Source organism: Lathyrus oleraceus, chromosome 3, assembly GCF_024323335.1.
Source record: "Lathyrus oleraceus cultivar Zhongwan6 chromosome 3, CAAS_Psat_ZW6_1.0, whole genome shotgun sequence".
NCBI lineage: Eukaryota > Viridiplantae > Streptophyta > Magnoliopsida > Fabales > Fabaceae > Lathyrus > Lathyrus oleraceus.
The window spans coordinates 418,742,080-418,760,739 of NC_066581.1; the positions used below are offsets into that span (position 1 = coordinate 418,742,080).

At 36.3% G+C, this 18,660-nt stretch overlaps 1 protein-coding gene across 1 annotated transcript; it reads left to right on the forward strand.

Annotated features, from left to right (window-relative positions):
* Positions 1 to 17,129: 17,129 nt before the first annotated feature.
* On the forward strand, positions 17,130 to 17,903 carry LOC127131521 (uncharacterized). Its single transcript, XM_051060436.1, has one exon. The coding sequence runs from the start codon at positions 17,130 to 17,132 to the stop codon at positions 17,901 to 17,903; it is 774 nt and encodes a 257-aa protein (XP_050916393.1).
* The last annotated feature ends 757 nt before the right edge of the window (positions 17,904 to 18,660 follow it).

Genomic DNA, 18,660 nt, shown 5'->3' on the forward strand with positions numbered 1-18,660 from the left:
GAGATCCCTAGATCTCATATTAAAGCTGACGCTCTTCATCTGAAGAAGTCTGAGATTGAGGCTCAATGGGTGAAGAAAGGAGGAATGTCTGGGTTGACTTCTGAGTTTCTTATAGGGAAAGCAATTGTCTTTGCTCAAGCCGGTAGTATGGATGCTTTTGAAGCCATCTTTGTGTTGCTCATCTATGGTTTAGCTTTGTTCTCTAACATTGACGGTTTTGTTGATGTTAACACCATTAGAATCTTCTTGATTGGGAATCATGTGCCTACTCTGTTGGGTGATATGTACTTCTCTTTGAATTTGAGGAATTCTAAAGGTGGTGGGACTATTGTGTGTTATGTTCCTCTTCTATATAAGTGGTTTATTTCGCACTTGCCTCTGACGTATGATTTCTTGGAGAACAAACAATGTCTACGGTGGTCTCAGAGACTTATGTCCCTCACTAATTATGATATCGTTTGGTATGATTCTGCATTGAGTAGTGTTGCTATTATTGACTGTTGTGGTGAATTCTCTAATGTGTCTCTCATTGGTACACAAGAAGGAATCAACTATAACCCTGCTTTGCTCGTCGTCAAATTGGGTTCCCCTTGAGGAATCAACCTAATAACACTCAGTCAGAAGGTCTTTTCTATCAAGAGGGTAAAGATCCCCAACATTTGAAGCAGAAGATCGTACATTCTTGGCGTAACGTGCATAGGAAAGGAAGATCCGAGCTTGGTCCGTGCAACTGTGTAGCTTTGGAAGCTTACACTACTTGGGTGAAGAAGAGAGATTTGGAATTAAAGATGTTATACGCTTGTGAAAGACCTATGTCTTTGGTTGTGGCTGAGCCATCAAATCTCCCTAACCAAGATATAGAGGAGTTGGAAGACACATTCTTCAAGATGAAATAAGAGAAAGATATGTGGGAAGAGTGGTTCCATGCTTTGAGCCGAAAGCATGAGGAGTTACAGCTTGAGTCAAAGGACAAAGACGCACTTATTGAACTTCTTGAGGACCGAGCAGTGAAGAGATAGAGAGAGCCATAAGGTTCACCTTCCTTTAGTATGCCTCATCCTTCTTGTGCTTGGAAGAAGATTGTTGATCAGCTTGTCTTTAAGAAGGCTCGGATGAAGACATCTTTTGAGTCCGAGATTCGACGCATCCGAAGGAAGTACATGCCCGTAACCAGATCATATGACATTGTTGCTAAGGGATCCTTAGGATGATTAGTTCCTTTTCTCTTATATTTGTATTTTGCTTTCTGAAATTGTACTCAGTGTAATCCTTCCAATTTTTTATGAATAAAAGAGATTTTTAATGGTCAATCATATTGTTACTATTGTTATTTAATATTTGCAAATAGAACTTCGTATATTCCTTGAAATTAAACGAATAAAAACATTGCATTTCATGCATCATTTGCATAGCAGGTTTTCTACTGCCAGATATCTTATCAGTTATTCTTCTGTGCTTCAGCGAAGCTGACTCATTGATATAACACTTGTGTCAATCAACCCAGAATCATGGAACATTTGGAACAAGAGAATAGAGAGTTGGAGGATGAGATTGCTCGACTGACTGCCATGATAAAGTTTGTTCTTGCTGCACATAATCAGTTTTCACCAACTCCCTCAACTCCTCCCTAGAGGACTGTCATCTCTAAGGTTGCTACCTCAACCATGCTTGTTGCTGCTACTCAATCTGATCCAACCATGCCTGAAGGGTTTGTGCCTACATTTGCTTCTAAGTCGGCATCTAGCTTGGTCATGTCTGTGCCACCTCCGATTGTTCATACCTTGCCTCATGTTGAGGACACCATCTACCATTCTGAGCCATCTAAGGGCCCAGATGTTTATGAGAAAATGGATGAAATGAAGGATCAGTTCCTTGAGTTGTAGAAGGAGTTGAAAACATTGAGAGGAAAGGACCTGTTTGGTAAGAGTGTTGCTGAACTCTGCTTGGTACCAAATGTGAAGATCCCAATGAAGTTCAAAGTCCCTGACTTTGAAAAGTATAAGGGAAATACTTGTCCACTTAGCCACCTTGTTATGTACTCCAGAAAAGTGTCAACTCAAACTGATAATGATCAGTTATTGATTCACTACTTCCAAGACAGTTTGTCTGGTGCTGCTCTGAGACGGTATATGGGGTTAGACAATGCAAGTGTCCGTACTTTCAACGATTTAGGTAAAGCTTTTGTTAAGTAGTACAAATACAATGTTGATATGGGGCCTGATAGAGACCAACTGAGGTCTATATCTCAAAAGGAAAAAGTTACGTTTAAAGAATATGCTTAAAGATGGATAGAACTTGCCGCCCAGATTAATCCTCCATTGGAAGAGAAGGAGATGACGAAGATTTTCCTGAAGACCCTGAGTTTGTTCTATTACGAACGCATGATTGCTAGTGCCCCCAATGGCTTTACCGAAATGGTAAACCTGGGGATGAGGTTAGAAGAGGGAGTCCGTGAAGGACGTCTGTCCAAGGAAGAAGTGTCATCCAGTAAGAAGTATGGAAGTGGTTTTTCCAAAAGGAAGGAAGGGGAAACCAACTCGGTGTCTGTAGGGAGGCAGAGAAGGCCTAATGCCAGAAGAAATCCTCAACCACGTCAGCATCAACATCAAGTTTTATCAGTAATTCCAGTGTTTTCAAACAATTCCAACAATCAATCAGTGCCAATTCAACAACAACGTAAACAACAACCGCGACAAAGAACTAACTACAACAACAAAAACAAAAATTAACAACAAAACTACGAGAGAAAGAAGGTCTCTTTTGACCCTATTCCTATGTCATATGCCGAACTGTATCCATCTTTGGTTCTCAAGAACCTACTTCAACCCATAAATCCACCTCAAATTCCTGAGCCACTTCCATGGTGGTACAAGCCTGAACTTCACTGTGTCTTTCACCAAGGAGCCCCCGACCATGATATTGAGAACTGTTTCCCGTTGAAGTATGAGGTACAAAAGGTTGTGAAGAGTGGGATGGTGTCCGTTGAGGACCGTGCCCCGAATGTGAAAGCTAATATGTTGCCTGCCCATGGTAACTTCTCCGTCAACATGGTAGATCGTTGTCTTGTAGAATATAAGGTTTATGATGTTCGCCATATTAGATAGTCTTTGGTTGCATTCCATAGAGATATCTGTTTGGTCAGTGATTGTGAGCATAACCATGAAGGTTGTGTGATATGCAGTGTGAACCCTCGAGGATGTGTCATTGTCAATAGGGACATTCAGAGATTGATGGAAGAAGGGCTTATCCAAATTTTTTAGTTAAGGGAAGTAGATGATGTGAATGTAATTGTGCCGGTGTTTAAGACCCCTGAGCGGGTAGTAATTCAATTTAATGGTAGCAGCGGCAACAATTTCAACAGATCGATATAACCAATGGTAATACGGTTAGCGGGCCTTGTCCCGTATGCATCCGATAAAGTTGTTCCTTATTAGTATAATACCACAATAGTGGAGAAGGGTCAAGAGGTTTTGTTTCCTACGACAAATTTTGTTGTGAATATAGATGATATAGCGAAGATGACCCATAGAGGTCGTGTCTTAGGTACGGTCTTTCCGAAGGAGGTAGAGGAGGTTTCAATCAGTAATAAGGTGAATGTGCCAGTGGTGAATCTAGTTAGTGCTCCAGTGTGTCAGTCTGTCAAGAGATTTCAGTGCTATCTCTGCTAATGAATTCTGAAGTGCACAGAGAAGCATTGCAAAAAATGTTGGAGCAAGCCTATGTCGAGCACGACGTTACTGTGGACCAGTTGGACCATATAGTTGCCAACATTACCTCTTGCAATAACCTGAGTTTTTGTGATGAAGAGCTTTCTGAGGAAGGCAGAAATCACAATTTGGAACTACATATTTTGATGAACTGTAAAGAGGATGCACTGTCCAATGTGTTGGTTGATACCGGTCCTTCCCTGAATTTACTTCCGAAATCAACTCTGTCCAGACTATCCTATCAAGGCGCCCCGATGAGGTATAGTGGCGTGATTGTCAAAGCGTTTGATGGTTCTTGCAAAACCGTCATTGGAGAAGTGAACCTTCGAGTGAAGATAGGTCCGAGTGATTTTCAAATTACTTTTCAAGTAATGGATATCCACCCGACCTATAGCTGTTTATTGGGAAGGCCATGCATTCATGAAGTTGGAGCTGCAACGTCCACTCTGCACCAGAAGCTTAAATTTGTAAAGAACGGCAAGGTCATCGTTGTTACTAGAGAGAAAGCGCTTTTGGTGACCCATATGTCATATTTTACATTCGTTGAAGCTGATGAGGAGGCTGGAACTCCGTCCCAAGCCTTATCTGTTGCTGAAGTGAAGAAAACTGGGGCACCCATATCTTCTTTCAAGGATGCTCAAAAAGCTATTGAGGCAGGCAGTACAAATCAGTGGGGTCGTATGGTAGAAGTTGCCGAGAACAAAAATAGAGCCGGATTGGGATTTCAGCAAGGTCGTTCAACGTCAAAGCTGAATAAGTTCAACTGAGTTTCCGCAATGGAGGGTTCATCCATGGTAATGAACAACACTCAGTTGTTGTCATTGAGGGTGATGAAAATGAAGATTGCACCAACTTTGTGAGGCATGGCAAGACTTTCAATAATTGGGTTGTTGTTGATGTTCTCGTTATTGTTCACCGCTCTAAGTAATTTGTTTTTCATGTTTTAAGAAAAATCCTTCTCCTATGCCTAAGGGAGAAGTGAACATTGTTGGGCATTTTTAATTATCATTAATAAAATGCAATTCTATTCATCCACATCTATGATGTTTTATTTTTACTTTTTTTTGCTTTTATGAAAATGGTAATCATAAAAAACATAAATAAATAAATAATAATTGTCCATCTGCATAATATTTGGTCACAATTCACTTCTCTAAAATCAAAATATCAAATCATGATGTTGATGATAATTGAGAAGTTGGTTTGCATGATGTAGATGATAATTGAAAAGTTGTTGTGTATGACGTTGATGATGATTTGGGTGTGAGAATTACAATATGTTGTTGTGAATGATTATGTTGAGTGTAATTTATCTTTCATGTTATGCCTTTTATAATTGATTGTGATTTCTCACCCCTTTTGTTTGAATGTTGCCTCTACGTGGACATCGTGCAGATACCCAGGAGTAGACCCTATTGAAGTAAGTGGAAGGCAATTTTGTAGTGACGTCCATTAGTTGTCGTTATGTAGTGGAATTCTGCTCTGATCATGTAACACCGGGTTGGGGTCGAATGTTTGGATTAAATTATAATTTTTTATGATGAATCATATTATGTTGAATATTTTAAGTTGTCTAGTTGAACTATTTACGACTCTTTATGATGTTTTTAAAATTGAAGTTTAAGACTAAATGTCGTATGCTCTTCTACCTTCTTTGAATGTTGATGTTGAATTATGCTGCAATGATATCTAAAATGAAGGTGAGAATGCGATGATAGGTTAATTTGTTAGTTTGAGTGCGTATTTCCTTAGTGAAGTCGCCAATACTTCTGATATTCTTGTGTTGAAGTTCATTCTTCCCCAGTTGAGTTTGAGTGCATATTTCCTTAGTGAAGTCGCCAATCCCCTGTTTGGTTCGAGTATTTCAGTTTTGTTTTGATTTACCCGTTTCCCCTGCAGATTTTCCCTTTATCCCCAGTTGAGTCCTTCGATTGATTTATTTTCATGGAATTACCTCATGTCTCCAACAGTTTTAAGTCGTAGCCTTACTTACTCACAACTTCTAATCCCCAGAGTCACTGTCTTCCCAGTGAGTTTTCCTTATGGAATGCATTATGCTCCTTATAACTTTCAGGTCTCTCCGGATTCTTTTCCTTTGTGGCAACATTTTCCCCACAAAGATTACTTTTAACAGATATATCATAGGCATCATGAGGTCTCTTAGGGACCAAACTTTGTTCCTTTATGTTGTTATTTAAGTCCATTCTACTAAATTGACACGAAGATTTTAACCTTCGACTCCTCAGTTAGAATGTCCTTAAATAGGGGCATTTGTAAGACCCGAATTTTGACCCTAAGATGCCTCATGCCATCTCATCATATGCATTGGCTTTGGGATCACACCTTGGCATCTTCCTTACCCCTCTTTCATTGGGTGTGCATTGGGAGAGATCACCAAGCACTTTTGATTGTATAATACTTTGTATTTTTCATTTTTTACTAACCAAAATACCAAAAATATGCTAATGTATAGTTTAACTCTTTTGTAGGTAGTGTGTGTGCTCACCTATGCTCCATCAAGCTCATATCTAGGGTTTAGGACCCTCAATGCAAGGAGTTCAATCAAGAACTGGTTCACATTGGTTCTAGGCATCATATATGGATCCCCTTGAACTTCATATGTCAGTTTGATCAATAAATCATCAAGAGTTTGAAGCTTGTTTGCCTTAGATACCCTAATTCATTTGGATATCTTGTGTGACTTCCTCAGCACGTTTCTTCATCAATTGATTAGATATTTCAAGGGATACTTTATATTACATCCTCTTATGCATATAAGATCCTCCATGAGGCCCAAAAGTCAAGAGAATGTCAAGATAGCAAGATGGTTCATGGTGGTTGACATGAGAAAGTCAACTCGTCAAAACTGAAGTTCCCTAGACCCTATCTCCTACACTTTTTGTCATATGAAAATTATTCCAAGATCAAAGTTACTCAAAATGACATTACAAAAAACTTTCATGTTGAGGTAAAGAGCTAGTTTTTCTTGGAAAGTCATTTTTCATGGTGAAACATTATAGGTCACTTTGTCTGAACCCTAGTTTGGAGGTCAAATTCCCAAGATCATAACTTTCTCAATCTTTATGATATGAAATCCATTAAAATTCCATGATCAAATTCAAGTTGTCTACTTCAACTTTGATGTTTGGAGGAAGTTTAAATTCAACTTTAAAATACATGTTCCAAGAGGAAACATTATAGGTCATTTTGGGCCACTACCATTTAACAAGTGATTTTCCTCAACTTCTAAAATGCATAACTCCTTCATGCCAAATCCAAATGAGGTCAAATTTATGACTAAATTGAATATGTTTGAAATAGCTACAACTTTTATGAACGAACGTGTTTCATTTGAAGTCCATAGAAAAAGTTATTCAAGTTGGAAGAAGTGAACATTTGACTTGGGACTTAGAAAATTTTCAAATATGTTTGATTTCCCAAACTTCCACCTCAAAATTCATCATTATCCAAGATTAAAATTAAAAAGTGTTCAACATGAAAGTTGTTCCCCTTGATCGAACCTTTCCAAAAAGTCCTAGATCATCTCATTTGGATCAAAATTAAAGGACTTGCGCATGGGTGCAATGTGAGGTACCATTTGGAGAAATCTCATGATCCAATTCAATTCAACATGGCTTAATGCAACACCTTCAGCATGACATGTGCAAACTTTTGGACCTTTGTCAATTATTCTTTGGGCTTTGTACACTCCCATGAAAGCTCATGTTGATCATTGCTATTTTTGAACATTAAAAAGAAAGTGTGTAGAAATCAATTGCATTGGCTATAAATAGAAGTGCATTGTGATCATAACTTCACACACACCATGCCTAAGCTTTGTTAGACTGATCCAAACCCTCACTGCCATAAAATTTCTGAAGATTTCTCTTGAAATCGAGCTTGAACTTCATCTTCTGTTTGGAAATCCAAACTCCAGAAATTCACTTCCCTTTTCATCTCACTTGGCTTCTACAAGCAAGAGGAAGAGAAAGCAAGCAAATCCAGATCAAGATCAAGTGAAATTGGATCAACTCGAAGGTGATTTTTCAGAAACTTCATCTCTTCGATTCTCTCTCAATTCTTCACCATTCTTTGTGATTTTAGGTTGGCTAAAATGCCACCAATGTAGGCAACAAGATTGAGTTGCTTTGAGTTCAAATCGAAGCAACTTAGTTCATGATCCTCAAAATTCAAATCCTTGTATCTTTTTATATACTTGGAATTGGAGAAAATTGAGGCCAGATTCGAGCTTCTGAGCATTTTTTTTTAAATCCACGTCTTTGTTTTTTATGTTGGTGGTGGTTGATGGTGGACCAGTCCGGTGAGGTCCACCGGAGAAGAAGACTGGAGCCCTAGCTCTGGTGATGTGTTGTCTGACCTCTCAGCCACAATATCCATTAAAAATCTTTTAATCTCGGCCCTTGGTTCTGATTATCATGCGTACAACGCATTTGACTTGGTGCATGGTGGAACACGCGCGTGTGGCCATCAGATCTGCCACCACAATTAATGAGGGACATCTGATGGCCCCTGATTTCCCATATTTTCTAATTTTTCATTTAATTGTGTTGTGTTGATTAATTCATATTAATTTCATTTTTAATCCAAAAAATACGGGACTTTCACCAAAAATCTTTAAATATTTTCCTCTTTCATTTTCTGAATTAAAATTATTTTTGGGACTAATTTTGATAGTTTTCATGAATTAATTGTTTTTGTGCATATTTTTAATTGTTTAAAAATACTTCTGGCTTTTCAAAAATCATGAAATTTTTTGTCGAAGGTCCTTTGACCTTGTTTGACCTAGGAAAAATCTATTGGCCATTTATTTGGTGTTTTAAAGAGGTTTTAGGTTTTGACCAAACTAAATTTAATTTAAATGCATTTTTTATTTGATTTTTAATTGATTAATTGTATAGAAATTATATTGAGCCATTTTATTGACTTGTGATGTTTGACTATGTGTTTGGGCCTTGGTCAAGGTTGATTTGACTTTTGTTAAGTTAAAATCATTGGGTTTAGGGGATTGATGAAATGTCCATTTCATCTCCCAAAATGAATGAATGATTTTAATTTGATAAAATTCCTCCCATGACCAATTTGTGTTTCTCTCATCTCCCTTCTCTCTTTATCTTCAATCCCATTCTCTCCCATCCTTTTCATTGACCAATGAATTCTTAATATCCTAAGGCTAATTGGTTCATCAATAACCTTGTGTTAGATGAACCAATATAAGTATGGATGAGATAGGTCCACCCTTTGATTTTTTTTTCTTTTTGTGTGTGGTATGTTTTAGGAGTTTGCCCGGCCTAAAAATTTATCAACACCCAAAAATTTATTGCCCGACCTAAGATAGTTGTGACTTCTACATAAGTCCAATTATGATTGTTTAACATAGAGCTAAATTTGACCCTAAAGGCATAGCATTCTAGTAAGTGAGATTGTAAGTCTCCCCCCCCCCCCCCCTTTCATGGTATTTTGTGGAAACTTGGCTTTTTTTCCTTCCTATGGAAGATGTCTTGGTTCAAGGATCCATGCTTGTGAATAGAGGGTTGAGTGTTCTCCAAAGAATGACTTGATCAATTGAAAAGCAAAACTCCACTAACATCTAATCCACTAACATTTGACTAACTTGTATTAATATTGCTTTTATCTTCAAGTCATTTTACTTTACGCAATTTAAATTCATGTCATTTACCATTCATTTGTCATTTACATAACATTTAAATTGTTTATGTTTATGTCATTTTCACTTTGCTCATTTGAGTCATATATTGTGATTGTATATATTTTTTGTGTGTATTTTGTTTGTGTTTGTGGTCTTAGGACCTTAAAATACTTAATAAACAACAAAAATCCTAAAAAATGTTTGTGTGGACTGGTCGATTTGATATGAGCTTTTGGACTTAGAATTAGGCAACATTCCATATGCAAAAGGACTTGGCCAATGCCAACATTTCTGAGACCAAGTTATTGAGATTTGAGTTTTCATCTGATGCAAGTATTAGGATTCACTGGAATTCATCTGCTACATGGTCTTGATGCAACTGTTATTTTGATCTTGTGTCTAATTCCTTATTCTGAGTTAATCAAGGAGTATTTCATCTGATACATGAGAAGACAAAGAAGACTGCTAGCTATGGGATTTGCTTGCTTGGATATGGCCATCTTTATTTGATGCATTGATCTTCATAATTTCTGATATTGCTAATTGCTTGCTAATTATTGCTTGATTCAAAGTCCAAAGGGAAAGTCGATTTTCTATATGACATTCTTGTCTGTTGGATTGCATCCCATTTGTCAAATCTTTTGAACTCTTAACTTTTAATTCTATGCTTAGGTTAGTCTCTTCATCTCCTCCCACTTCTTAAATTTCAAAATCTCTCCCCCTTTTTCAGAAACCTTCTTTGCTTGTGATTTTAAAACTTAGACTTTATTTCAAATTAGACACTTTTGCCTCATGCTAATGCATTTTTAAACTCTCTTCTTAAATCAAATATGTAAATAAATCTAATCATATTAACTTAAAATTTCAAAAGACAAAAAGAACTAACAGTCATTCAAACGTTTGGGCCCCTTGTGCCTCTTTTAAACTTAAATTTTGATTAAAAGCAATCCACTCATTTTAAAATTGTTACCACAAACTACGAGGTTTTGATCCCTCATTTTTATATTGGTACGTAGGCACAAGTCCGAAGGTCTTGTCAAACACAAACATATAATTAACATATTCTTTTCTCACCCCTACACTCTATTTGTTGCAAACATCTTTTATACCAAAAACACATACACACATAAAAAAGGGCTCCCTAGGAGTACCTAGAACAATTTGGGTGCTAACATCTTCCCTCTATGTAACCAACCCCCTTACCTCTCTGGTATTTTATTAGTTTTGATTTGAAAACTTCTTATCTTTGGGTTTTGTTCGTACTTTTCCATTTTCCTTTGGAAACAATAAAAAGTGTTGTGGCGACTCTGGTTTAATTGGCGTTAAGTTTATCCATAGCTTAATGGTCATGAATTTACCGCTACAAGTTCCTCTTACCTTTGATTGATTACCTTTGTTAAGTTATCACTCGGCTGGTAGTTGGTAATCATTATGTTTGAGCTTATTACCTTTGTTAAGCTATCACTTGGCTGATAATAGGTAATAGTTCCTCTTACCTTTGATTGATTACCTTTGTTAGGCTATCACTTGGCTGATAATAGGTAATAGTTCCTCTTACCTTTGATTGATTACCTTTGTTAAGCTATCACTCGACTGGTAGTTGGTAAGCATTTTGTTTGATCTTATTACCTTTGTTAAGCTATCACTTGTCTGATAGCAGGTGATAGTTCCTCTTACCTTTGATCGATTACCTTTGTTAAGCTATCACTCGGCTGGTAGTTGGTAATCATTATGTTTGAGCTTATTACCTTCGTTAAGCTATCACTTGGATAATAGTATGTAATAGTTCCTCTTATCTTTGATTGGTCGCCTTTATTAAGTTATCACTCGGTCGATAGTTGGTAATCATTATGTTTGAGATTATTACCTTTGTTAATCTATCACTTGTCTGATATTGGGTAATAGTTCCTCTTACCTTTGATTGGTTGCCTTTGTTAAGTTACCACTTGGCATATTCCTCCCCTATTGGAGTTGTGTTTTTCCCATTTGATGATTTTATTTCCCTGGTGGAGTCTTTCCTTGTTAAGTTTTCCCCGTTGGGTCTTTGTTGTGGTCATCCTCTAACTATACTTTGGTTTCTTCCCATGTGTTTATTTCCATGCCTTCTTCAACAAGAACTTCAAACTTTGAGCAAATTAATCAACAAACGTTCAAGGACACATTCTTTTTAGTTCATATGATCACCCATGTGCTTTGAAATGTAAGGAAAGTCAAAGTACACAAGTTTGTTCCAAGTGGTTTGACCAAAAAGTCAACATTTGAAGTCAAGGTTCCAAGGATCACAACTCCTTCAATTCTCAACATTTTTGAATGCTTATATTTTCATATGACTCTTCTAAACATCCTCTACAACTTCTCTTTACATGACAAGAACCAATTATGCTTGGAGGATCATCAGAAGTTTGGAGACATTATAGGTCATTTGTGAACTTAGTGAAATTTGACATATTTTCAAGTAACTTTTTCTCAACTTTCAAAGATCATAACTTCCTCAATTTTCAACATTTGAGCCTGATTCTTTTTGCAAAATGTCATTTATGATTCCCTCTACAAGGTTTCTTAAAGGATCAAGGTCAAAATATGCTTGGAAGGCCATAAATTTCATTGAGACATTATAGGTCATTTTCAGCCATGGAACACTTGAATTTTTCAAAGTTATATGATCAGTTTTTCATGCCAAATTCAACATGACATAACTTTGTGCTCAAACATCCAAATTCAAGACTTCTTGGCACCTTGAAATCTTTGTTATGATGTCAACACATTGCAAAAATAATGGGACCAAAAAGCCTCTTGAGTAAGATGCCCCATTGGGTTGAACTTGGTGACTTGGAACTGAAGAAATTGCCATTGCCCGAATTTTGAAATTCACTAATCTCAATCCAAGCCAAATTAGCATGTGTTTTGGACCTAAACATGTTTAACCAAGTATCCAGAAGTTAATTGACCTTTGAAACACATCATTTGGCTGAGTTTTGATGAGTTGGAAGTCACACTTTTCTCACATTCGAATCAAATTCATTTTGCATGAATTTAACATTATTCCACACGTATTTGGATCCAAACACATTTCCTATAAATAGAGGAAGCTACTGCATTCATTTCCAAGCTTTTGAGAGCCAATAAATTCTTATTGCAACTTGAAATTTTCCAAGAAAAATGACCTATCGTGTTTTGAGTTTCAGCTTATTTCAATCTAATTACTTGATTCCATTAGCATATTTGGAATCCTCTGAAACTTTTGCAACAATTCCCAGGCTCTGAGACCTTCTGAAGTGCTCTAACCATATCGAGCTTCATCAACTTCTGATCACCATCTAGATAAGATAGTTCTGAGAATTATTTAAACTCAAACAAGTTACCACAATGTAGTCTTTCACTCTCTAATGTTTTCCCCTAAATTAATTGGTGTTAATTGATCGTTTGAATTATTTAATTTTATATTTCATGGCTTGCTTGCTTCTGAAACTTCTCTAAAATTCCCTTTGCTCAATTTATATATATGAATTTGGAGCATAAGGCTGAATTCAGAATGAGAAGAGGATCACAATGGTGGTGATCTCGTGTTCTGAATTTACCAAACGATGAAACTCTAGTGTGAGCTCACTGGAGTGTTCCAGGTCGTCTGAGTTTGGCCATACATGTTGGACAAACTAAATGTTTTGATTGGCTGGTTTTGAATTGGATCATGTGTGATGTCTGTAGCGTATTCTACCGTGCATCCTAATTTGAGGAGTGTTGGATCTATCATGTCAATTAATGAGGCGTGATCCAACGCTCCGTGTTTTTCTGATTTTTAATTCTTTTTATTTTATTATTTTTAATTGCTTTTTCTTTTAAAGTTCATAGTGATTACATTTTTAATCCCAAAAATTCTAAAATAATTTTCAAAATTCTCTTTTATTTTTCTTCATCTGATTTTTATTTTTCCATTTTTTATTTCACTGATTTTCTATTTTTCATGAATTTTCTCTTTTCACCTTTGTTTAAATTGGTTTTAAAATAGTTTTCTTCATTTTTAAATTCTGGAAAAAAATTATATGCTTCTTATTTTATTTCCAACCTTCCATAATTTTCTTGGTCATTTATTTGGTGTTTTTAAGGACTTTATAGATTTTTTTATATTTTTTTTCTATTTTTAAATTCATTTAAAAATATGTTTGGTGTATTTTTATTTCATGTGATTGCATTTTATATTTGTATGACCTTTGTGAACTTCAGTTGGCCTTGGGTCATGATGGTTTGGACCTTAAGTCTCATCAAACTCAACGGATCTTGGGTGTTGATGGGGTGAAAACCCTAATCCACCAAAATGGGTGATTGATTTTGATGATGACTTAATCAAACTTGTGATCCAATTTGGGTGTGACATCTCTTGTCATCTTCTTCTTCATCTCCTTCTTTTCCCTTTGATCAATTGGATGATTTGTGTACATCTTATTCATGACGTGTAGATTGGTACTTGATGAACTTTCATCATTTCAATTATACCTCCTAATTGATCATGGATCATTTAAGGTTGTTTGGATTGATACATAAGTGTGTCCTAAGTGTCATGAAGTATGGATTGAAGTAAAGGACCATCCTCATAGCCTTTGTGCTTGATCATTCGTCCCTTTCTTTTTGTTTGTGTGGCATGACTTTAGGAAAATGATTTACATATCATTTCTATAAACATGTATTAACACTAACATTATTATTGACCGACCTCAGATGGTTGTGACTTCTACATAAGTCGAATTACGATTTCTTAACATAGCGCTAAATTTGTCCCAAAAGCAAAGGCATTTTTTATAAGTGAGATTGTAAGTCTTCTACTCCTCATGGTATGATGTAAAAATATTGCTCCCATTTCATTTGTGAGAGCTAGTGGCATACTTGTTGATTTTTATCCAAGTTGGAGCCCTTCTCATAATGATGTATAGATTCATATTTTCATGCTTTGGGGTGAATAGCTGAGTGTTCTCCAAAAAAAATGACCAAACCATCTTTCATTTTTTATTACTAACATCATTTACTAACATTTACTTGTATTAACTTTTACTTTAAAGTCATTTATTTTATGCTCTTTTATTTCATGCCATTTACTTTATACTTTATGTTTAGCATCCCATATCATACTTTTGTGATTATGTCATTTGTTCTTTGTCCACTTGAACTTTTCTTTTATATCCTTGTAAAGAAAAGAGTAATAAAGAAAAACCTAAAGAGAAACTTGGTTCTCTTGATTCATGGACTTGTGGTTATGATCCTTAGCAATGTTATGGAGTTATGGACTTAGAATTAAGATCTTGACCTTTGCTTTGGACTTGTGATTTGAGACCTTGGGATTCATATGGTACCTTTGACTTTGGACTTATTTTGGAGAATTGGTTGAGTTACTTTGGTTTTATCTAATGCATGGATTATTATTTGCTTATTTGGCTTGTTTGGCTTAATCCAAATGAGGTAATTCTTGCTTGACTTATGTTAGAAAGCTTGTTATTTCTTGGTTAGATCCTTTCTCCCTAGCTTTTACTTTATGCTCTAGGATAGTCTCTTTTTCTTCTCCCTTTATTTAATTTTCAAAACCTTCTCCCTCTTTTCAAAAAACATTCTTGTTTTATAACTTGAATTATTTTCATAATAAACCTTGACTTTTGTCAAGTGATTTTAAAAAACCTTTCCTAATAAATGATAATTCATCTTAAGCATATTTAGACCAATTTCAAAAGACTTAAAAAATGCATAACTCATTCAAATTGTTTTTGTGCCTTTGGTGCACTTTTTCTTTTAAAACTTTTATCAAAGTTTAGACATGAGTCATTTTAATAGTTGAGATATAATTCTCTTATCCTTTTAGTATCAATTCTTTTCAATCTGCGAGAGCTATTGACATACTTGTTGATCCATATCCAAGTTGGAGCCCTTCTCATGATGATGCAAAGATCTCATACTTGTTGTGTGACTAGTTGAGTATTCTCCTTAAAGTGACAAAATGTATTTTCATTAAAAATGAATCAAAACAAACACCTTTGTTATTTTTACCATAAACTACGAGGTTTTGATCCTCCATAGCACTTTGTTAGTACGTAGGCATGAGACTTCAAAAGTTCTTGGCAAACACCAAAAATCATAAAAAACATTTTTCCCATCTCTCCAATATTTTACAAACAGCACCATTTTCAAACCAAAATGTATACATTTGTAAAGAGTTTCCCATGGAGTACCATGGATGTTTAGGGTGCTAATACCCTCCCTTTACATAACTAACCTTCAGACCCTTATCTCTTATATTATTAGTTTTGTTTTAAAACTTCTTCGGGTTTTGTTCGTACTTTTTCCCTTTCCTTTAGAAACAATAAAAGCGTGGTGGTGACTCTTGCTTTATGAGTTAAGTTAATCAATAACTTAATCTCAAATTTTTTACCGCTACAGGTAAGGCCCACAACAAGGCATTGTACATATTAATTTAATGTGTAGATATAGTTTTATCCAGAGTGTTGGTGGATATTAGCTTGTCGTTGAATGTTCTATCCAAGAACTCACTATCCAAGTTGACCACCAAAGGAATAATGATGAAACTGATCTCATTAATAGTGAGAGTCTTTGATGGCTTAAGATTATCAGTGGTAGGAGAGGTTGACCTTCCCATGAAGACTGGGCCTCCCATCTTCTTCATTATATTTTATGTGATGGACATGTATCTCGCCTACAGTTGTCTCCTAGGAAGACCATGGATACACTCAGATGGTGCGGTAACTTTAATCCTCCACCAAAGATTGGCAATACACAGGTTGTGGTAGAGGGATAAGAGGATATTGTGGTGAGACCTTTGGCCTCATTTCATTGTGAATATGGAAATGGCTCCTCAAGTGAAGGAAACTCGAAGTACTAAACTTTCCATTGACTCATGGAAAGACATGAAAATAGTGATACAGATCGGGCACCCTGAAGGTTCGGGCGGAGTACTTGAGTTACCAATGAACAAGATAGATCTGGATTGGGATTCCACTCCCATCAACTGACCCAAAATAAGATGGTTATAAGTGCGGTTAAAGTGCAGGTTCCTTCATTATCCGATACTTTCACCAGCACGGGGTATCTCAAAGATGATATAGTTTGTGTTGTGGAAGAAAAAACAGTATGACTGACAAAGTGTGCTTCGTGTACCAAAATGTTGAAGGTAAAGTACTCAATAATTAGACCGTAGTGGATACACCAGAAGTCACTTTCATGGAAGAGTAATTTTCTTTATTTTTCTTTGAAAGCTTTATGCTCTGCCCAAGGCATAGGGCAAACTTGTAGGGGCCTATATTTTTAAGCAAAGTTTATTAATGAATAAAACGAGCATGTTTACATTCAATTATGTTCCTTGTCGTTCATTTTTATTTTATTTTTAAAAATGGCAATGTCTTCTTTATCATCTTTTTCTTTCCATCATTCTATAATCAAGCATAAATCATGCATATCCACTTTGGATTCCATGGATAACGTAACTGCTATAGTCCATTATGACTTTGACAATCTGATTTACCAAGTTGACAAAGATGGTGAAGAAGATTGTGAGATCCCTTAAGAGTTAGCTAGGTTTTTACGACAAGAATCAAAGATGGAATAGGTAGAAAAGAGCACACAATCTACTATCTGAGCAAAAAGTTCACCAACTGCGAGAGAAGATACTCACTACTTGAGAAGACATGTTATGCACTTACATGGGCTTCCAAACGCTCAAGGTAGTGTATGCTAATGCCTACGACTCTCTTATCTTAAAAATGGATATGATCAAGTACATTTTTGAAAAGCCTGCTCTCACAGGAAGAGTTGTCTGTTGGCAGATGGCACTAACAAAATATGACATCCAACATGTCACACAGAAAGCCATCAAAGGTAGTGTTTTGTCTGATTATCTAGCCCATCATCCCATGGAGGATTGTCAACCTATGCATTTCTACTTCCCTAATGAAGAAATTATGTTCATTAGAGATTGCATCATTCCAGGACATGAGGAAGGACCTGAACCAGGATCGCGATGGACGATTGTGTTCGACGGTGCTTCCAATGCCCAAGGAAATGGAATTGGGGCAATCATCACTTTTCTAACTGGTTTTCATTTATCTTTCACTGCAAGGTTGCGCTTAGATTGCACTAACAATATGGAAGAGTATGAAGCATGCATCTTTGGGATACATGAAGCCATTGGTTTAGGGATCATGATCCTTGAAGTTTATGGAGATTCAACCTTCGTAATCAGCCAAGTTATAGGAGATTGGGAAGTTCGAGATGACAAGTTGATCCTGTACAAGGAGCATGTCTTGAAACTAATCCCATACTTTGATGATATTACATTTCACCATATTCCTCGAGGGGAGAACCAATTGGAATATGCCTTAGCCACTATGGCATCCATGTTTAAGATTAAGTGGAAGAATGAAGCACCATTTATCCGCATTGACCACTTGGATGAACCAACATACTATTTAGCAACCGAAGAAAAATATGATAGTCATATGTATTTTTATGATAACAAGAGGTATCTGGAGAAGTAAGAATATCCAAATAATGCATGCATCACAGATAATAAGTACCTCCGAAGGATCTCAGTTAAGTTCTTCTTAAGTGGAGATGTACTTTACAAGCAGAATTACGACTCGGTTTTGCTCAGATGGATGGATAGACACGAAGCAGACCGAATCATAATTGAAATTCATGAAATCTTCTTTAGGACGCATGTCAGTGGGCTCACAATGGTTAAAACAATCTTGAGGGCGGGCTATTATTGGATGACAATGGAGGTTGATTTCCACCGTCATGTGCAAATATGTCATAAATGCCAGATTTATGCCAATAAGATACACATGCCACTAGTTCCGCTAAATGTATTGAAATCACCTTGGCCTTTTTTCATGTAAGGGCATTGATGTGATGGGGTGCATCGAGACGAAGGCCTCAAATGGGCATCGCTTTATCCTTTTAGTTATTGACTATTTCACCAAATGGGTGGAAGCAGTCTCATATGCGAACGTTACAAAGCAAGTGGTTGCTCGCTTCTTGAAGAAGAAGATTATATGTCGTCATAGGGTCCCAAATAAAATCATTACTGGTGATGGTTCTAACCTCAATAACAAATGATGAAGGAATTGTGTAAAGACTTCAAGATTGAACACCACAATTCATCGCCATATCGTCCAAAGATGAATGGTGTTGTTGAGGTAGCCAATAAGAAAATCAAAAAGATCGTTCAAAAGATGGTAGAGACGTACAAGGATTGTCATGAAATTCTTCCATTTTCTTTGCATGGCTATC

What these genes read in the sequence shown, in the direction of transcription:
- LOC127131521 (XM_051060436.1), top strand. Translation starts at nt 17,130, where the DNA reads ATGGATATGATCAAGTACATTTTTGAAAAGCCTGCTCTCACAGGAAGA.